The sequence below is a fragment of the Emys orbicularis genome, chromosome 4, assembly GCF_028017835.1.
Source record: "Emys orbicularis isolate rEmyOrb1 chromosome 4, rEmyOrb1.hap1, whole genome shotgun sequence".
NCBI lineage: Eukaryota > Metazoa > Chordata > Testudines > Emydidae > Emys > Emys orbicularis.
In genome coordinates, this window is record NC_088686.1 from 128,079,280 (window position 1) to 128,101,368 (window position 22,089).

The following is a 22,089-nucleotide window of genomic DNA, read 5'->3' on the forward strand; positions in this document are numbered from 1 at the left end:
TGGGCCCTGGTGTGCTTGGGGGGTGGTGGTGTATAAAAATGTTCGAATCCCTTAGAGCAGAGGTGGGCAAACTAGAGCCTACGGGACCATCCTGCTCAGCTCCCGAGCTCTGGCCCAGGAGGCTAGCCCCCGGCCCCTCCCCTGCTGTCCCCCCTCCCCCGCAACCTCAGCATGCTCGCTCCGCCGCCGGCACAATGCTCTGGGCGGCAGGGCTCTGAGCTCCTGGGGCAGCGCAGAGCCTGACCTGACCCGGTGCTCTGTGCTGCGTGGTGGCGGTGGTGGCGTGGCCCGGCTCCAGCTGGGCGGCGCGGCTGTAGCACCGCCAGCCACCGGTGCTCCAGGCAGTGCGGTAAGGGGGCAGAAAGCAGGGGGGTGTTGGATAGAGGGCAGGCAAGTTCGGGGTGGTGGTCGGGGGCAGGGGTGTGGATGGGGTCGGGGGGGAACAGGGGGTTGAATGGGAGCAGGGGTCCCGGGGGGGGGGGGGGCGTCAGGAATGAGAGGAGAGGTTGGATGGGGCGGTGGGGGTCCAGGGACGGTCAGGGGACAGGGAGCGGGGGTGTGTGGATGGGGCAGGGGTCCCAGAGGGGCTGTCAGGGAACGGGGGGGTTGGATGGGGCAGGAGTCCTGGGAGGATTGGGGGGGCAAATAGGAGGTGGGGGCCGGGCCACGACTCCCTCCTCTAACTGGCCCTCCATACAATTTACGAAACCTGATGCGGCCCTCAGGCCAAGAAGTTTGCCCGCCCCTGCCTTAGAGGAAATGAAATAATTTCTCTAGGTTCTCTTCACTGTCGGTGGCAGGGAGGCAGGGGTCTACCAGTGTCTTGGTGGTCTCCTGTATAGTTTTTATGAGCGGGAGGGCAACCCGAGAGGGGCTCGAGGGTGCCAGAATGTCCACCATGGGATCCAATGTCTCAGCAACCTCCTCGACCTGGATCCCCAGGTTCTGGGTCACCCTGCTCAGGAGCTGATAGAGGACCCTATTATCCTCTAGTGCAGGAGCCTGGGAGGTTCCAGCCACTGCCTCATCTGGTGAAGATCAGGACGAGGCTCTATCTGGGACCTGCGCTTGTTCCTGACCCTCGGCACTGAGGGGATCGTGTGGTGCCGGGTCTTCTGGTATGGTGACTGGACCTGCGCTGAGGAGGATGGCGGAGGCGCGTGGGATACTGAAGCCACCGACACAAACCTCCTAGACTGGGGACCCCCGGCTTTGGTGGAATGCCCAGGGAGTCTAAAAAGGCCACTGCGTTGGAGCCTGCCATTGCACAGGCCACAGCATCGGGTGGAATTGCTGCCTCTCCCTGTGCCACCTCAATCGTCTGTGCTCCGATCTAAGTCGGCTTCGCCTAGACCTAAAGGACTCAGACTCCAATTGGGAGGACTCACTGTAGGAGGACCATGGGGGAGCAGTGCCGACCGGTGCAGCTCTCCTGCCCGTCCGCTGCTAGAAGATGCCCGTGACCGGCGCCATGGGGATGGCGACTGGTGCAGTACAATTGCTGGCTTGCCTCGGGACAGCACCGAAAGTCTCTCGGGTGCCCTGTCTCGCTAAGGTGGAGAAGGCAGTACCGTGAAGGCAATGAGCTCTCTGGCAGCCTCAAAGGTCACTGGCGTAGATGGCAATTACAACACATGCTCACGACCATCCCGGAGAGGGGAGTCTCAGGGGCCTGGACTCGACTGGTCCCTCGGTGGGGCAGGAGTCAATGGAGCCCGACTAGGCGGTGCTGCGCTTACGTGGCCCAACACGGGTCTCACTATGCCAGAGTCTTTCCGTGCCAGTCTGGACATGGGTTAGCGCCCTGTGTTAGGCATCATCTTTTTGTGGGGCACCAGAGACTGGGAACAGTGCCGCGCACTGCCCTGCATAGAGCCCCGGAGAACTCTGTCGGTGCCGAGGGTCTCTATCTGAGTCCCTACTCGGTGCTGAAACTTCTCATGTCGACGCCAGGGCACTATGCACCGATGCCAAGGTGCTCGGCGTTCACTCGGCTAACCCTGAGTCCCAGTGGGGACTGAGGGCAGCTTCTATAAGGAGTATCTTCAACCACTGATCCCTCTTCCTTTTGGGTCCTGGGGTTAAATCCCCTGCAGATTCTATAACCGTCTTCTTGATGTGCTTCGCCCAGGCACTTTAAGCAGGAAGTGTGGGGGTCACTCCTAGGCATAGGTTTGCCACCCGCAGCACAAGGTTTAAACCCTGGGGACCAAGGCATGCCCTGGTACTGGGGGGTGGACGGACAGGAGGGGGTACCCCCAGATGATAGTAATAGTAGTAGTTAGTATATAGTTAACTACTAATTTAATTATTTACAGGAGAAGTCTGAAGACTGCTGAGAGGTTTGCTGAAGCAAGAGAGAATGAGCATTCCGGCTAAATGTGACAGGCGGTAAGAAGAAACTGAAGTGGCGGCAGGTTGGCAGGGCCATATATTTGGCGCCAGGGAGGGAAAAACCTCTAGGGGAAAACCTTCCGGCTGCCATGCACACGGCGCGCACATACCTAATTGGAATCGACATGAGCAATCACTCGAAGAACTGATTGTTCCTTCCTTAATGGATTACTTTGCATTTGTCCTTATTGAAGTTCATTCCCTCAGACCATTTCTCCAGTTTGTCCAGATCATTTTGAATTTTAGTCCTATCCACCAAAGCACTTGCAACCCCTCCCAGCTTGGTACAGTCCACAAACTTTATACGCGCACTCTCTGTGCCATTATCTAAATCATTGATGAAGATATTGAACAGAACCAGACCCTCCTGTGGATAATACAGGCCTAAGTTTTTTAAATAATCCTAATAAGTGACAGGGAAGTGCATCAACTGCCAGTGAGCCTTATGAAGTTCTTAATGGCCTTCACAACACCAACCACCCCATCGGCTTCAGGAGATTTGCTGGGCCTCCCCCCACCCTCAGAATAGCAAGGGACCCCCCGCCCAAAGATCGAGTCCCCACTGTGAGCCATAGAAGGCTCACGCCCTCCCCATTAACCTAAAGACACTCATTAAAAGCCTCCTGAACTGCATGAGCCTTAGGATGGCTAGTGGGACTTTGCACACACCTCCTGCAAACCTTAGTGCATTCTTCAGGGGCCAGCCAAACCACCTCCCCCAGCAAGCCTCATTAAGGCAGTTTGCTCTCCAATGAACCCTGAGCAGGTTAGCATTGGGGCTGATTTTATTGTCACTCGTTAGTATGGACCAAGCCTAATAAGGCTCCTAGGACCTTGGGAGTGGTTATGAGGAACCCCAACGAGCCTACGAAGTTTTGCAGGAAGTGAGGTTATTTCTCCTCTTAAGGCTCACTGATAAGCCTCTTAATATCTGTAGGAGGGGTAGAATATCCTGCTGTACTGCCTCCCCATGTCCTCTTCTTCATTGTCTCCATGTTCTCACCCGCATATTCTCTTACCCTTTTGAACCCCATGCCCACACCACTCAAACACCCTCTTCTGGTTTTCCTCTTAAGTCCATAAGAAATGAGCACCTGAGGAGGTCTGCAGGAATGGTGGTACTGAGGCTACCAGGGGGTTGGCAGGGCAGGGGCATTCCCACCCACCTTTAAAAGATTAATCCAACAAACAATGTTAATGCTCACACTACACTTGTTCTTATGTTAGGATACAGCAAAAATCAGAAGAATTCTCTGTGAGGAACTTATCAGCCATCTCCATGTGATAACTCAAAATATAAACTTATCTTTCCCTTCATCATTTTTTTTTAATTTTAATCTTGCGTGTTCTTGGCTTTTTTTTTTTTTTTAAATGACACTTAGGTTTTTAGGTTTTCAGTAGTTAGTTGGTGGCTTACTTTAAACTCAGAGCCAATGAGCTATTTGCACGTTACTATTTAAACTCCCAACTTTTAAAATTAGAATTTTGGACTTTCTGGACTAAGGCGAACCTACCTCAAAACTCAGGCTTAATTTACCAATTTTAAGACAAACATTGTTTTGCTGTGGGGATGGGTAGGGAACCAGAGAGGGCAATATCAGGCTTTCCAGAGAAATTCAGCTGAAAATTTAATTATAGAACGGTTACTGCCCCTTTCTAATATCCACTAAAAAACAACACTGAGCTAACACTATCTACACAACACAGGATATTTATGTGACAATAAGTAGGTATCTATTAGACTGAGATGTCTTTTCTTCCCCTTTCCCCACCTAATACTGGCCATTGAAAACAATTCTAAATCGGATGCATTCATGAGGGGATAATGAAAAATCCACACACAAATAGAAACAAGAGGGGATATCTGAATTCAGCAGCATGAAGCCAATGAAGAAGTCCACCCAAATTTATTTTTTATAACTCATCTGGAATTGTTGTAACCGGAAAAAGAATTTTAATTGAAAACAATTTCAGGGCTGAAGTGCTGGCAACTGCTAGTTTATTCTAGGGAGAGCAGAGAACACTACTGCTATATGTAACTGTAGATATCTTTACATGGGTCAGGAATTTTTTTCACATTTTTGATTCTAACACACAAAACCCACAAACTCTTAGTTTTACCCCAGTTGCATCGCCAGAAAGAAATTACAATTAATTTGCATTATGTGCCTAATGCTGTGAGATAGCCCACCACTTATTCCATTATCATTGCTATCCAGATTGCCTGTCTCCTTACCAATGCTCAGCACCACTGTTTTTAGCCTGCTCAGCTTCCTGTAAGTGTCTCGTAGCTGCTGCAGCCAAAGCAGTTGCACTCTCATTCTGGAAATCAGCAGCTACAGCCTGGGTAAAAGAAATAATGACTGTCACTCTGTTTCTTTGTACAGGTGCATTTTAAACACTCTTTTTGCAGCTGTTATACTTCAAACTAGCCGGTACAAACTGTATGTAAGGGACAGTAGCAATTTTTGTAACAATCAAGTTGTAATTCAATACCATTTGGGTCCTTTAGACACAGAACACATTTCTTACCAGCAACAAGTCCTGTGCAGCAATCCTTACTGTATAGGAAAAAGTGTCGTCATCTTCATCCTCCACAAATTGCTGTGGATTTGCAGTCCAGACTTTTATCTGAAACAAAAGCAGGGGGAAAATCATAATAGTTCAGTGTCATCTGGATGACCTTGAACACTGGAGTGACAAATGGAATAAAATTCAGTAGTACCAAGTGCAGAGTCATGCATTTAGGGTTTAATAAGAATTTCTGTTACAAGCTGGGGCTCATCAGGTGCAAGCAACAGAGACCTGGGAGCGTGGGATGATCACAGGATGACTATGAGCCACCAGTTGATGTGGCCATGAAAAAGGCAAACACGATCCTATGATGTATTAGGTGAGGCATTTCCAATAGAGATAGAGAAATATTAATTCCATTGTACAAGGCATTAGTAGGACCTCATTTGGAATACTGTGTACAGTTCTCATCACCTATGCTCAAGAAAGATTAAACTATACCGGAACAGGTGCAGAGAAGAGCTACTAGTCTGATAAGGAGAATGGACAGCCTATCTTAAGAGGGGAGATTGAAAGAGTTTAGCTTGTTTAGTCTAGCAAAACAAAGACTGGAAGGAGATATGATTGTTCTATAAACACATTAGGGAGTAAACACCAGGAAGGGTGAAGAACTATTGAAACTGAAGACAAGAACAAATGGATATAAACTGGCCATGAAGAAATTCAGGCTGGAAATTAGAAGGTTTCTAACCATCAGAGGGTGAAGTTCTGGAATAGCCCTCTAATAGGAGTCGTGGGGGCAAAACACTTATTTAGCTTTGAGAGAGCTGGACAAATTTATGAGATGGAAACTTTTTTAAAGACACCATAACAGAGGCTCAACTTAAATGTATACCCCAAATTAAAAAACATAGTAAGAAAACCTAAAAAGAGCCACCACGACTAAACAAAGTAAAAGAAGCAGTGAGAGGCAAAAAGGCATCCTTTAAAAAGTTGAATCCTAATGAGGAAAATAGAAAGAAGCATAAACTCTGGCAAATGAAATGTAGGTCCCTCACCAAATGCTCTTAAGCAAACAGTCATGGGATAAGAGGGAAGGTTCTCTCATGGATTGGTAACTGGTTAAAAGATAGGAAACAAAGGGTAGGAATAAATAGCCAGTTTTCAGAATGGAAAGAGGTAAATAGTGGTGTCCCCCAGGGGTCTGTACTGGGCCCAGTCCTATTTAACATATTCATAAATGATCTGGAAAACGGGGTAAACAGTGAGGTGGCAAAATTTGCAAATGATACAAAACTACTCAAAATAGTTAAATCCCAGGCAGACTGCGAAGAGCTACAACAGGATCTCTCAAAACTGGGTGACTGGGCAACAAAATGGCAGATTGAATTCAATGTTGATAAATGCAAAGTAATGCACATTGGAAAACATAATCCCAACTATATTTTTATAAAATTATGGGGTATAAATTAGCTGTTACCACTCAAGAAAGATCTTGAAGTCATTGTGGATAATTCTCTGAAAACATCCACTCAATGTGCAGCAGCAGTCAAAAAAGCAAACAATGTTGGGAATCATTGAGAAAGGGATAGATAAGAGAAAATATCCATGGTATGCCCACATCTTGAATACTGCATGCAGATGTGGTTGCCCCATCTCTAAAAAGATATATTGGACTTGGAAAAGGTTTAGAAAAGGGCCACAAAAATGATTAGGGGTATGGAACGGTTGCCCTATGAGGAGAGATTAAAAAGACTGGGACTTTTCAGCTTGAAAAAGAGACGACTAAGGGGGGGAATATGATAGAGGTCTATAAAATCATGACTGGTGTGGAGAAAGTAAATAAGAGTGTTATTTACTCATTCTCATAACACACAAAAAAAATGGTTACTCACCTTCTTGTAACTGTTGTTCTTCGAGATGTGTTGTTCATGTCCATTCCAAGCAGGTGTGTGCACGCCGCATGCACGCCAGCCGGAAGATTTTACTATAGCAGCGTCCGTAGGGTCGGCTTCGGCGCCCCCTGGAGTGGCGCCTTCATGGCGCTGTATATAGGGGCCAGCCGACCCTCCACCCCCAGTTCCTTCTCGCCGATACTCCGAAAGAAGGGTAGGAGGGTGGGTATTGGAATGGACATGAACAACACATCTCGAAGAACAACAGTTACGAGAAGGTAAGTAACCGTTTTTTCTTCTTCGAGTGATTGTTCATGTCCATTCCAAGCAGGTGACTCACAAGCCCGAATCTAGGTGGTGGGGTCGGAGGTTACTGCAGACTGGAGCACTGCGCGGCCAAAGGCAGCATCATCTCTGGCCTGGTGTGTGATGGCGTAGTGTGCCGTAAAGGTGTGGATTGAGGACCAGGTGGCGCTCTACAAATTTCCTGCGTCGGGACCTGGGCCAGGAATGCAGCGGAAGAGGCCTGCGCTCTTGTGGAGTGGGCCATAATAGGCGGGGCTGGTATATTGGCCCGACTGTAGCACTCCCGGATGCAGGTTCTGATCCAAGCCGAAATTCGCTGTGACGTGACCGGGAGCCCTTTTATCCTGTCAGCCACAGCAACGAAAAGTTGTGTTGACTTCCTGAAGGACCTTGTCCTTTCGATATAGAAAGCGAGAGCCCTGCGAACGTCGAGGGAATGCAGCCTACGCTCCCTCGCAGAGGAGTGTGGTTTCGGATAAAAGACCGGGAGAAAAATGTCTTGACCCATGTGAAATGGGGAAACCACCTTAAGCAGGAACGCTGGGTGCGGCCTGAGTTGGACCTTGTCCTTGTGGAAGACGGTGTACGGGGGTTCAGATGTTAGAGCTCTAAGTTCTGACAGCCTCCGGGCTGATGTGATAGCCACCAAGAACGCAACCTTATATGAAAGATACAACAGCGAGCACGAAGCCAGCGGCTCGAAGGGGGGCCCTGTGAGGACGGACAGGACCAAATTGAGGTCCCAAGCAGGGACAGGTTGACAGATGTGTGGGAACAGCCTGTCAAGGCCCTTAAGGAACCGCGTAACGAGTGGGTTCGCAAACACTGAGGTACCCCCCTCTCCCGGGTGGAACGCCGAGATTGCAGCAAGGTGTACTCAAACCGACGAGAGAGTCAGTCCCAGGTGTCTCAGATGCAGCAAATAGTCCAATATGAGGGGGACCGGGGTGAGCGAGGGAGCCCGGCCCCGTTGTGTGGCCCAGAGGGAGAAGCGCTTCCACTTGGCCAAGTACGTGGTCCTTGTAGAGGGCTTCCTGCTACCCAGAAGGACCTGCCTGACCTGATGAGAGCATTGCAACTCCACCGGGTTTAGCCATGGAGCATCCAGGCTGTAAGGTGGAGCGACTCCAGGTTCGGGTGAAGCAGGCGACCGCGATCCTGTGTGATCAAGTCTGGGAGTAGGGGCAACCTGAGTGGCACCCGCATAGACATGTGCAGGAGAGACGTGTACCAGTGCTGGCGCGGCCACGCCGGCACTATCAGGATGAGCAGAGTGTGATCTCTGCGGGCGTTGAGGATTACTCTGTGAATCATGAGAATCGGGGGAAAGGCGTAAAATAGCCCGTCTGTCCAAGAGAGGAAAAAGGCGTCTGTTAGGGACCCCGGACTGCATCCCCTGAGGGAACAGAATCGGTGACACTTCCTGTTCTCGGTGGAGGCAAACAGGTCCACCTGGGGATGACCCCAGAGCCGGAAAATTGAGAGAACTATATCCCAGCGGATAGACCACTCGTGACCCTGGCACGAGCGGCTGAGTGCGTCCGCGAGCCCGTTTTGCGCCCCCGGGAGGTAGGATGCTGTCAGGTGAATTACGTTCTGTATGCAAAAGTCCCATAATGCGAGGGCTTCCCGGAAAAGGGGAGAGGAGCGAGCACCACCCTGTTTGTTGATATAGACCATCGTTGGAGTATTGTCCGTGAGGACAGAAACGCACCTGCCTGCCAGCTGGGATTTGAAGGCTATGCAGGCGAGGCGCACAGCTCGTAATTCCCTGACATTGATGTGGAGCGAAAGATCCTCTCGTGACCAAAGGCCTTGGGTTCTGAGGTCGCCCAGATGTGCACCCCATCCCCGATCCGATGCGTCCGTTACCAGGGAGAGGGGTCAAGGAAAGGAACTCCTGCGCAGACCACCCGCGGTTCGAGCCACCATTGAAGGGAGTCCAGCACTGGCCGAGGTAACGTCACCACCGATTCTAGGGAGTCCCTGACTGGCCGATAAACCCGTGCCAGCCAAGACTGGAGTGGGCGCAGTCTGAGTCTGGCGTGTCTCACCACGTAGGTACATGCTGCCATGTGCCCTAGTAATTTGAGGCAGCTTCTTGCTGTGGTGGTGGGGTAACGTTGGAGGCCAAGGATAAGGTTGGATATAGTCCGGAATCTGGCCTCTGGGAGATATGCTCTCTGGCGTGTGTCGAGTCCAGAACCGCTCCTATGAATTCGATTTTTTGGGTTGGAGATAGTGTGGACTTGGCCTTGTTGAGTAAGAGACCGAGCTCGAGGAAGGTTTGCCTGGCAAAGGCCACCTGAGCCTCCACTTGCGCTCTGGACCTGCCCTTGATGAGCCAATCGTCCAGGTAGGGAAACACCTGGATTCCGGGCCTGCGTAGGAAGGCAGCCACGACTGCCATGCACTTCGTGAAGATCCTTGGGGCTGCTGACAGACCAAAGGGCAGAACTGTAAATTGTAGATGAGCGTTGCCCACGAGAAACCTGAGGTAATGCCTGTGCCGAGGGATTATCGCAATATGAAAGTATGCGTCCTTTAAGTCGAGGGCGGCATACCAGTCTCCTGGATCCATGGAAGGAATGATGAAGGACAGGGAGAGCATGCGGAACTTGAGCTTCTTCACAAACTTGTTGAGACCGCGCAAGTCTAGAACGGGTCTGAGGCCCCCTTTCACTTTCGGTATTAGGAAATATCGAGAATAGAAGCCCTTGCCCCGTAGCTCCTGAGGAACCTCCTCTACTGCCCCTGATGCGAGGAGGGACTGAACTTCTTGAAGTAGAAGTTGCTTGTGAGAAGGGTCCCTGAAGAGGGACGGGGAGGGGGGCTGGTGGGGCGGGAGGGAGAAAAACTGGATAGAATATCCCTCCTTTACCGTGCGAAGCACCCAAGCGTCGGATGTGACCCGGGCCCATGCACGATAGAAGGGGGACAGACGTGACGAAAAGGTAAGGTTGGTAGGATCCAGAGTTCTGACCTGGAGGTCGTCCTCGACCGGGCCATCAAAATGGTGGTCTAGGCCCCTGTGTAGGCCTTGGTTGGGTAGAAGACTGTCCGAAGGGCTGCTGTTGTTGCCTCCTCCTGCCCGTTCTTGGCCTTCTGCGCAAGGCATCCCCTCGATTTTGAGGTTGGTACGGCCGAGGGGCCTGCGGTGGCCTAAACGGTCTCCGCTGAGTGACAGGGGTGTGGAGGCCTAGTGAACGGAGAGTGGTCCGTGAGTCCTTTTAGGCTATGAAGCCTCTTATCGGTTTTCTCCGAGAAGAGCGTGGGCCCTTCGAAAGGGAGGTCCTGGATCGTTTGTTGGACCTCGTGAGGGAGGCCGGATACTTGAAGCCAGGCTCCACGCCTCATGACCAGACCAGTCGTCAACGTGCGTGAAGCTGAATCGTCCGCATCCAGGGCCGCCTGTAGGGAAGCCCGGCTAATCAATCTTCCCTCCTCAACCAGGGCTGAAAACTCAGTTCGCGACTCCTGCGGAAGGAGGTCCGTGAACCTAGACAAAGCCGAGCACGTGTTGTGTCCATACCGGCTCACTATGGCTTGCTGATTGGGCAATGCGCAACTGCAGGCCCCCCGTTGAATAAACCTTGCGCCCGAACAGATCCAACTTTTTGGCCTCTCTATTCTTAGGCGTAGCCCCCTGAAAACCCTGGCGCTCCCTCTGGTTGGCGGCATTCACCACCAGGGAGTCCGGGGGAGGGTGTGTATAAAGCTGTTCATAGCCCTTGGTTGGAACGAAATATCGCCTCTCAGTCCTTTTGGCCGTAGGGGCCAATGAGGCAGGGGTTTGCCACAAGGTGCGGGATGTGTCCGTAATGGTCTTTATGAGAGGTAGGGCTACCCTGGATGGGCCTGACGGGGTCAGGATATCAATCACCGGATCCGTGTCCACCTTGATCTCCTCAGTCTGGATCGAGAGGCTTTGGGCTGCTCGAGTAAGCAGTTGTTGGAGGATCCTATTGTCCTCCAGGGCTGGTGCCGTTGAAGTTCCCGCTACTGCCTCATCCGGAGAGGAGGAGGAAGAGATCCCTTGAAGACAGCCTTCATCTACCCCCTCTCCCTCTATGAGGGCCTGCAGCACACGGTACTCAGGCTGCGCGGCCGGTGCAGACTCAGGATGTGGCACCGCGGCCGGTACCGGGGTCGACACCGAGCGACGAGGCGTGCTGGGCGGTGCCTGCGGTGCTGGGAGCAAGGTCCCCATCGGTGCCGCTGTCTGGCTAGGCGGTGCTGTGTCCCTCTGTGGCACACTCCTGTCAGACAGCGATGCTGGTGGTGGTGGCATTAGCGGCGGTACCGCGGACGTCGAAGAGACAGATGCGGCTCGTAAGCGGGGTCCGTACGCCTGACCCACTGACTGGTGGTAGGCCCACGGCGTCCAGAACGGCCACTGGGGGGGCGGTTGCCACTGCTGCTGCTGCCGCCACTGTGGTGGGTATGGCTGGGCACTCGTACGCAACGACGATCGCCTACTTCTCGATCTGTTAGAGCGGTATGAGTCCGCCTGCGAGTCCGAAGTTTCCGAGTAGGAGGACATAGGAGGCGCGGTACCCACCGTCGCCATAGAGGGTGCTGTCTGCACTGGTGCCGCTAGAGTGGCGCGGCGCGGGGAGCGCGGCGAGAGCAATGCCGGTTTACCCCTAGATTGATAATGGGGACGAGCGGTAGTCAGAGGTTCTCCGCACCGGTGCAGCGACGCCAGCACCGGGAGGTTCAAGAGGTCTGAGGCGGCCTCGAACGCCTCCGGCGTCGATGGGAGGCGCACTTCCTCCATCGTGTCCGGGGATCTAGGCCTTTCTGGACTCGACCGTACCCTCTCCGGGGTGGGAGTCAACGGGATGGCCGGATGGGTCTGTGGCGCGAATTGTCCCGTAGTAGACGTGGACGGCGCTGGCCCTTTAGAGTCCCGGTGTGGAGAACGATCCCTCACCGGCCTGTTCTTTTTAACCGGCACTGGCGATGGGGAACGGTGTCTCACAGAGGACGGTTTCTTGTGCGCCGACTCTCTCCGGTGCCGGGGTTTGGTGGCCTTGGCCTCACGACTCATCTCCGGCGCCGGAGCACTGCGCACCGAGGATGAAGTGCTCGGTGCCGTCTCAGTAGGCCCGGGATCTGATTGCGGCCGCAGGGCCGCCTCCATTAGGAGGACTTTAAGTCTCTGCTCTCTATCTTTGAGAGTCCTGGGGCGAAAAGCCCTGCAGATACTGCACCTGTCTTTTTGGTGGCTCTCGCCTAGGCACCTCAAGCACGAAGAGTGCGGGTCACTCTTCGGCATGAATTTCCCGCAGTCCCGGCAGAGTTTGAACCCTGGGGACCCGGGCATGCCCCAGCAGGGCAACGAAAACTTGGGAAACCCCCCCCAAGTAATAACTAACTAAGCTAACACTTAACAACAAACTAACTAACTATTTACAACAACAACGATGGAACACTGCTACGATTGCTGAAGAGCAAGCGAAGTTCCAGCTAGCCGTCACCGGCGGTAAGAAGGAACTGAGGGGGTGGAGGGTCGGCTGGCCCCTATATACAGCGCCATGAAGGCGCCACTCCAGGGGGCGCCGAAGCCGACCCAACGGACGCTACTATAGTAAAATCTTCCGGCTGGCGTGCACGCGGCGCGCACACACCTGCTTGGAATGGACATGAACAATCACTCGAAAAAGAACTAGGGGTTACCCGATATAATTAATAGGTAGCAGGTTTAAAACAAACAAAAGGAAGTATTTTTTCACACAACATACAGTCAATCTGTGGAACTCCTTGCCAGAGGATATTGTGAAGGCCAAGACTATAACAGAGTTCAAAAAAGAACTAGATAAATTCATGGAGGATAGGTCCATCAATGGCTATTAGCCAGGATGGGCAGGGATGGTGTCCCTAGCCTCTGTTTGCCAGAAGCTGGGAATGGGTGACAAGGAATGGATCACTTGATATTTACCTGTTCTGTTCATTCCCTCTGGGGAATCTGGCATTGGCCACTGTCGGAAGACAGGATACTGGGCTAGATGGATCTTTGGTCTAACTCAGTATGGCCGCCGTTATGTTCTTATGTTTGTGACGGAGGGAGAGGGGGAGAAGGGCTTCAGCAATTACCAGCAGCGGTCAGAAAGGAATTCCCTTCCCCACAGTGTATTCTCGGAGGGGTTTTTTTTTTTTTTTTTTTAAAGTCTGCGTTCTCTGAAGCATCAGGGATGGCCATGACTGGAGACAGGCCACTAGGTGGGGTGAGCCAGGGCTCTGAGATAGCATCAGCAGTCTCTCTCTCTCGGGTCCTTGTCTGGCTGATTCTTGCTCACAGTCTCAGGATCTAACAGATCGCCATATGGGGGGTCAGGAAGAAATTTCCCCCCAGGTCAGAATGAAAGTGACCCTGAGGATTTTTGCCTTCCCCTCCAGTGTGTGGGTACAGGTCACTTGCCAGGATTATCTGTGTCTCTCTCATTTAATCATTACCCTGCCATTATCGGGGCCTCTAGCACTGGGTCACCTTGGTCCCTCCTATTCTCTGCCTGTGGCACACAATAGTATAGTCTCCTGTGGGACTCATTTACTTTGGTCTCATTTCTGTTGGGTTTAGTGTGTGGTGCTGGGTGGCGTTGGTGGCCTGTGATATACAGGAGGTCAGACAAGATGATCTAGTGGTTCCTTCTGGCCTTAACCTCTGTGACTAATAAACAAAAACATAGGAAATAAACAGAAGACACCTATTCAGTTATGATTAAGGCTGTAGATCATTCACGGAAGTCATGGCTTCCGTGACCTCCATGAATTTTGCAGTGCTGGTGTGGTTGACCCCAGGACCACACCAGCAGCTGGAGAAGCCCCGGGCCAGCCGCTGCTCTGGCAGCCCCAGGCAGCTGGTCCCTGGCACTGCCCTGGAGCAGTGGTTCAGGACTGCTGGGGGACCCCGCCTGCCTCAGCGGCAGTCTTCAGGAGCACCCCCCTCCCAGCAGAGAAGATTTAGTCACAGGTATTTTTAGTAAAAGTCATGGACAGGTCGTGGGGCCGTGACTTTTTGTTTATTGCCCGTAACCTGTCCATGACTTTTACTAAAAATGCCCGTGACTAAAAGATAGCCTTAATCATAACTCCTTCCCACCCAAATCCTTTCTAGTGCTTCATCTGCTAGTTTTAATCTCTCATGTGAACAGGATTCCATTGTTTGCCTCTTTTACTTTCTACATGTTCACTTACCTGCTCCTCTGTGATCTGCATGTAGAGAATGATGTAATATATCAGCTCTGGCAAAGCTTTCTTCACTGTGCTTTTAAATTTGTGATTTTCCAACAAGGCATGTACAAACTCAAATATGCTGAACACTAGGTTTTCAAAGCCCAACACTTCACCTGAACAAAGAAACAAGGGGAAAGTTTCACAACTGACTGTGTCGAATCATGGACCTGCATAAATGACTGGCAAATATTAATATTACAGTCTGTTAACAGGTCAGGCAAGATAATCTCTGGTCTCGCTCCTGGGGTAGCGAGAGCTGGGACTACTGCTGAGACAACACTGTTCCACCTTAGGAGAAGCCTGCCACCCCTTGCATTTCATAGCACCCTCTTGGAATGATTAAGTGGCAACACTGTCCAGTTTTGACAGAAGTCCTGTGTTCTTCATGGCCAAGGAGATAAAAATTACACATATGGCCAGGGATTTTCTAACAGACAAGGAAATGATTGCATTTTTAAAAGAATGTAACCAGTGTCCCTTTAACAATAGCCTTACTCTTCAATGCTAGCTGGAAAATCAATGAACTACAATCCTTTGGTGTAACTCACAGAACGTCAAACCCCACTCCACCACCACAGTTGCATATAAGCAAACAGTATATACAGAAACAGGAATACAAATTTGTCTAGGTCATTGTTCTGAAATCAGTATTTGTTTAGATGCGTTTCCCTACTCTCTCCCTACAGAGAACAGAAGTGTATCATTACTAGCACTTACCATCAGAATCCACAGGGTCCTCTACCTCTTCTGTATAATTCACTTCTGTTCTCACATAGGTATAGCAAGTAGTTAAGTAAATAAGAGCAACCGTTTAGCTTACACATTATTAGAGGATTGCTTCTATTCAGTAACAAACCCACTCAAATTATTAAGTCTTTATATGATTTCCTAAAGCAAATTAGTTTTCACATTACAGCAAAAAGTCATCATTGTATTTCAAGTAGAATAATTAAACATGAAATGTATAAAAGCAAGAGTAACCTGTATTAATTTTTCCAAGTAGATTTGTTAAAGACAGACAATATAATTATGTTCATTGACAGATTTCAGATGACATCTTTTGATTCATTTTAAAAATCCACTGAGGATAGTGTGTGGATGAGGGAAGGTATGATCTAAAACTTCATTCTCACTAATGAGATTTTAATATCAATGGAACCTCAGGGCAGAAAGTTTGGTTTCTAACTGAAAATTTACACCAGCAAAAAAAAAAAAAAAAAAAAAAAAGGGGTGGGGGGGAGAAAGTCTAAGAGAAAGATCCAAGTTACAAGTCAAATTAAGAGTGATCCACTAGAAAATATTTCTCAGTGATACTGACACCCAAAACACCATTCTGTGAAGCTAAAACCTTCTAGCAATTCTTTTTACTCCTTTTAATCCTCTATGCTCCTAAACGTAGCTGTATATACCAGCTGTATATACCATCCAACATATAGCAGCAAGATTTTAGAACACAAGATGTTCCGATTAGCCCGTTACTCAATGATGGGGGGGGGTGGGGAGAGACAATAACAGAAAATGTAGAAATGGTAGAGGTGCTTAATGACTTTGTTTTGGTTTTCACCAAGAAGGTTGGTGGCGATTGGATGTCTAACATAGTGAATGCCAGTGAAAATGAGGTAGGATCAGAGTATAAAATAGGGAAAGAACAAGTCAAAAATTACTTAGACAAGTTAAATGTCTTCAAATCACCAGGGCCTGATTAAATGCATCCTAGACTGCTCAAAGAGCTGACTGAGGAGATATCTGAGCCATTAGAAATTATCTTTGAAAAGTCATGGAAGACGGGAGACATTCCAGAAGACAGGAAAAGGGCAAATATAGTGCCCAACTATAAAAAGGAAAATAAAGACAACCCGGGGAATTACAGACCAGTCATCTTAACTTCTGTACCCAGAAAGATAATGGAGCAAATAATTAAGAAATCAATTTGCAAACACCTAGAAGATAATGAGGTGATAAGTAACAGTCAGCATGGATTTGTCAAGAACAAATAGTGTTAAACCAACCTGATACCCTGTAAAAGAAAGCTAACAAGCCTTGTGGATAGGGAAGAAGCAGTAGATGTGGTATATCTTGACTTTAGTAAAGCTTTTGATACTGTCTCGCATGACCTTCTCATAAACAAACTAGGGAAATACTACCAAGATGGAGCCACTATAAGGTGGAAAACCGTTCCCAGGGAGTAGTTATCAGTGGTTAACAATCATGCTGAAAGGGCATAATGAGTGGGGGGATCAATTCTGGGTCTGGTTCTGTTCAGGATCTTCATCAATGATTTAGATAATGACATAGAGAGTACACGTATAAAGCTGGGAGTGGTTGCAAGTGCTTTGGAGGATAGGATTAAAATTCAAAATCATCTGGATAAACTGGAGAAACGGTCTGAAGTAAATAGGATGAAATTCAATAAGGACAAATGCAAAGTACTTCACTTAGGAAGGAACAATCAGTTGCACACATAAAAAAGGGAAATGACTGCCTAGGAAGGAGTACTGTGGAAACGGATCTGGGGATCATAGTGGATCACAAGCTAAATATGAGTCAACAGTGTAACGCTGTTGCAAAATAAGCGAACATCATTCTGGGATGTATTAGCAGGAGTATTGTAAGCAAAACACGAGAAGTAATTCTTCTGCTCTACTCTGCGCTGATTAGGCCTCAGCTAGAGTACTGTGTCCAGTTCTGGGTGCCACATTTCAGGAAAGATGTAGACAAATTGAAGAAAGTCCAGAGAAGAGCAACAAAAGTGATTAAAAGTCTAGAAAACATGACCTATGAGGGAAGACTGAAAAAACTGGGTTTGTTGAGTCTGGAGAAGAGAAGACAGAGGAGACATGATAACCTTTTTCAAGTACATAAAAGGTTGTTACAAGGAGCAGGGAGAAAAATTGTTCTTCTTAACCTCTGAGGATAGGACAAGAAGCAATGGGCTTAAATTGCAGCAAGGACGGTTTAGGTTGGACATTAGGAAAAACTTCCTAACTGTCAGGGTGGTTAAGCACTGGAATAAATTGCCTAGGGAGGCTGTGGAATCGCCATCATTGGGGATTTTTAAGAGCAGGTTGGACAAACACCTGTCAGGGATGGTATAGATAATACTTAGTCCTGCCTTGAGTGCAGGGGACTGGACTAGATGATTCCTCAAGGTCCCTTCCAGTTCTATGATAAAAGAAGAGAAAGACCATGCCTGGGCTATTGATATAAAGTGGCCTGGGACTCTGCAATCTCTAGAAGAACCATAGCCTCTCCAGTCAAAAGGGTGAGTGTAGAATTCCTTCACTCGCTTCTTTAACTACTACTGAAATATGGTGTCCAGTTCTGATGTTCACACTTTTTAAAAAAAGGTACTAAAATATGGGTTCAGAGAAGAGCTACAAGATTCTTCGACCATGGGATGGTGTTCCAAGGAGGAGTTGTCATAACTATAAAGGGAAGGGTGACAGCCATACTGTGTACAGTACTAAAGTCCCTCCTGGTCAGAGACTCTAAAATCCTTTTACCTGTAAAGGGTTAAGAAGCTCGGGTAACCTGGCTGACACACCTGACCCAGAGGACCAATAAGGGGACAAGATACTTTCAAATCTTGGGGGGGGAAAGGCTTTTGTGTGTGTCCTTTGTTTAAGGGGTTGTTCGCTCTTGGGACTGAGAGGGACCAGACATCAATCCAGGTTCTCCCCATCTTTCTAAACAAGTCTCTCTTATTTCAAAATTGTAAGTAAAAGCCAGGCAAGGCGTCTTAGATTTACTTTGTTTTCTCAACTTGTAAATGTACCTTTTACCAGAGTGCTTATCTTGTTTGCTATACTTTGAACCTAAGACAGAGGGGATTCCTCTGAGCTCTTTAAGTTTGATTACCCTGTAAAGTTATTTTCCATACTGATTTTGCAGAGATGATTTTTACCTTTTGCTTTAATTAAAAGCCTTCTTTTTAAGAACCTGATTGATTTCTCCTTGTTTTAAGATCCAAAGGGGGTTTGGATCTGTATTCACCAGGAGTTGGTGAAAGGAAGGAGGGGGGAAGGGTCAATTTCTCCTTGTTAAGATCCAAGCAGTTTGGATCTGTATTCACCAGGAAATTGGTGAAAGGTTTCTCAAGGCTTCCCAGGGAGGGAATCCATCGAGAATGGTGGCAGCGGGACCAGAGCTAAGCTGGTAGATAAGCTTAGCAGTTTTCATGCAGGCCCCTACATTTGTACCCTAAAGTTCAAAGTAGGGATACAGCCTTGACATGAGTGCTAGGCAGAGACGGGCTCCACCTAACGAAGAGAGGGAAGAGCATCTTCGCAAGCAGGCTGGCTAACCTAGTGAGGAGGGCTTTAAACTAGGTTCACCGGGGGAAGGAGACCAAAGCCCTGAGGTAAGTGGGGAAATGGGATACCGGGAGGAAGCACGAGCAGGAGAGTGCAAGAGGGGAGGACTCCTGTCTCAGACTGAGAAAGCAGGACAATCAGCGAGTTATCTTAAGTGCTTATAAACAAATGCAAGAAGCCTGGGAAACAAGCAAGGAGAACTGGAAGTCCTGGCACTGACAAGGAACTATGATGAGATTGGAATAACAGAGACTTGGTGGGATAACTCACATGACTGGAGTACTGTCATGGATGGATATAAACTGTTCACGAAGGACAGGTAGGGCAGAAAAGGTGGGGGAGTTGCATTGTATGTAAGAGAGGAGTATGACTGCTCAGAGCTCCGGTATGAAACTGCAGAAAAATCTGAGTCTCTCTGGATTAAGTTTAGAAGTGTGAGCAACAAGGGTGATGTCTTGGTGGGAATCTGCTATAGACCACCAGACCAGGGGAATGAGGTGGATGAGGCTTTCTTCCGGCAACTAGCAGAAGTTACTAGATCGCAGGCACTGGTTCTCATGGGAGACTTTAATCACCCTGATATCTGCTGGGAGAGCAATACAGCAGTGCACAGACAATCCAGGAAGTTTTTGGAAAGCGTAGGGGACAATTTCCTGGTGCAATTGCTGGAGGAACCAACTAGGGGCAGAGCTCTTCTAAACCTGCTGCTCACAAACCGGGAAGAATTAGTAGGGGAAGCAAAAGTGGATGGGAACCTGGGAGGCACTGACCATGAGATGGTTGAGTTCAGGATCCTGACACAAGGAAGAAAGGAGAGCAGCAGAATATGGACCCTGGACTTCAGAAAAGCAGACTGACTCCCTCAGGGAACTGATGGGCAGGATCCCCTGGGAGAATAACATGAGGGGGAAATGAGTCCAGGAGAGCTGGCTGTATTTTAAAGAATCCTTATTGAGGTTGCAGGAAAAAAGACATCCCGATGTGTAGAAAGAATAGTAAATATGGCAGGCGACCAGCTTGGCTTAACATTGAAATCCTTGCTGATCTAAAACGCAAAAAAGAAGCTTACAAGAAGTGGAAGATTGGACAAATGACCAAGGAGGAGTATAAAAATATTGCTCAGGCATGCAGGAGTGAAATCAGGAAGGCCAAATCACACTTGGAGTTGCAGCTAGCAAGAGATGTTAAGAGTAACAAGAAGGGTTTCTTCAGGTATGTTACCAACAAAAAGAAAGTCAAGGAAAGTGTGGGTCCCTTACTGAATGAGGGAGGCAATCTAGTGACAAAGGATGTGGAAAAAGCTAATGTACTCAATGCTTTTTTTGCCTCAGTCTTCACGAACAAGGTCAGCTCCCAGACTGCTGCACTGGGCAGCACAGTATGGGGAGAAGGTGACCAGCCCTCTGTGGAGAAAGAAGTGGTTCGGGACTATTTAGAAAAACTAGACGAGCACAAGTCCATGGGGCCGGATGCGCTGCATTCGAGGGTGCTAAAGGAGTTGGCGGATGTGATTGCAGAGCCATTGGCCATTATCTTTGAAAACTCACGGCAATCGGGGGAGGTCCCGGATGACTGGAAAAAGGCTAATGTAGTCCCCATCTTTAAAAAAGGGAAGGAGGAGGATCCAGGAAACTACAGGCCAGTCAGCCTCACCTCAGTCCCTGGAAAAATCATGGAACAGGTCCTCAAGGAATCAATTCTGAAGCACTTAGAGGAGAGGAAAGTGATCAGGAACAGTCAGCATGGCTTCCCCAAGGGCAAGTCATGCCTGACTAACCTAATTGCCTTCTATGAGGAGATAACTAGGTCTGTGGATGAGGGGAAAACAGTGGATGTGTTATTCCTTGACTTTAGCAAAGCTTTTGATACGGTCTCCCACAGTATTCTTGCCAGCAAGTTAAAGAAGTATGGGCTGGATGAATGGACTGTAAGGTGGATAGAAAGCTGGCTAGATCGTCGGGCTCAACGGGTAGTGATCAATGGTTCCATGTCTAGTTGGCAGCCAGTATCAAGCGGAGTGCCCCAAGGGTCGGTCCTGGGGCCGGTTTTGTTCAATATCTTCATTAATGATCTGGAGGATGGCGTGGATTGCACCCTCAGAAAATTTGCAGATGACACTAAACTGGGAGGAGTGGTAGATACGCTGGAGGGTAGGGATAGGATACAGAGGGACCTAGACAAATTAGGGGATTGGGCCAAAAGAAATCTGATGAGGTTCAACAAGGACAAGTGCAGAGTCCTGCACTTAGGACGGAAGAATCCCATTCACTGTTACAGACTAGGGACCGAATGGCTAGGAAGCAGTTCTGCAGAAAAGGACCTAGGGGTTACAGTGGACGAGAAGCTGGATATGAGTCAACAGTGTGCCCTTGTTGCCAAGAAGGCTAACGGCATTCTGGGCTGTATAAGTAGGGGCATTGCCAGCAGATCGAGGGACGTGATCGTTCCCCTCTATTCGACACTGGTGAGGCCTCATCTGGAGTACTGTGTCCAGTTTTGGGCCCCACACTACAAGAAGGATGTGGAAAAACTGGAAAGAGTCCAGCGGAGGGCAACAAAAATGATTAGGGGGCTGGAGCACATGATTTATGAGGATAGGCTGAAGGAACTGTGATTGTTTAGTCTGCAGAAGAGAAGAATGAGGGGGGACTTGATAGCTGCTTTCAATTACCTGAAAGGGGGTTCCAAAGAGGATGGATCTAGACTGTTCCCAGTGGTACCAGATGACAGAACAAGGAGTAATGGTCTCAAGTTGCAGTGGGGGAGGTTTAGGTTGGATATTAGGAAAAACTTTTTCACTAGGAGGATGGTGAAGCACTGGAATGGGTTACCTTAGAGGTTTTTAAGGTCAGGCTTGACAAAGCCCTGGCTGGGATGATTTAGTTGGGAACTGATCCTGCTTTGAGCAGGGGGTTGGACTAGATGACCTCCCGAGGTCCCTTCCAACCCTGATATTCTATGATTCTAAGGTTTCATGGTCTGGAAAACCTGCTTTACTAAAGAAGCTTAATCTATATAGTTTATCCAAAAGAAGATTAAGATGTCACGTCAGGGAAAAGCTATCAGATAGAGCAGGGGTGGCCAACCTGAGCCTGAGAAGGAGCCAGAATTTACCAATGTACACTGCCAAAGAGTCACAGTAATACGTCAGCAGCCCCGCATCAGCTACCCTCCCACACCCAGCTACCAGTGCCTCCCGCCCACCGACAGCCCCGCCAATCAGCACCTCCCCCTCCCTCCCCGTCCCAACTGATCAGTTGTTTTGTGGCATGCAGGAGGCTCGGGGGGGGGGGGGGGGGAGGAGTGAGGGCAATGCAGGCTCAAGGGAAGGGGTGGGAAGGGGTGGAGTGGGGGCAAGGCCTGTGGCAGAGCCAGGGGTTGAGCAGTGAGCACCCCCTGGCACATTGGAAAGTTGGTGCCTGTAGCTC

General features: G+C 49.1%; 1 protein-coding gene across 1 annotated transcript in view; it reads right to left on the bottom strand.

Moving 5' to 3' along the window:
• IPO9 (importin 9) overlaps positions 1-22,089 on the bottom strand; it is a 194,319-nt gene that overhangs the window by 90,140 nt on the left and 82,090 nt on the right. Inside the window, exons 9-12 of the mRNA XM_065403806.1 lie at positions 15,066-15,124; positions 14,310-14,461; positions 4,927-5,025; positions 4,631-4,737 (exon numbers count right to left, since the gene is read on the bottom strand). Coding sequence (XP_065259878.1) covers positions 4,631-4,737; positions 4,927-5,025; positions 14,310-14,461; positions 15,066-15,124 — 417 coding nt within the window. The remainder of the gene's footprint in view (positions 1-4,630; positions 4,738-4,926; positions 5,026-14,309; positions 14,462-15,065; positions 15,125-22,089) is intronic.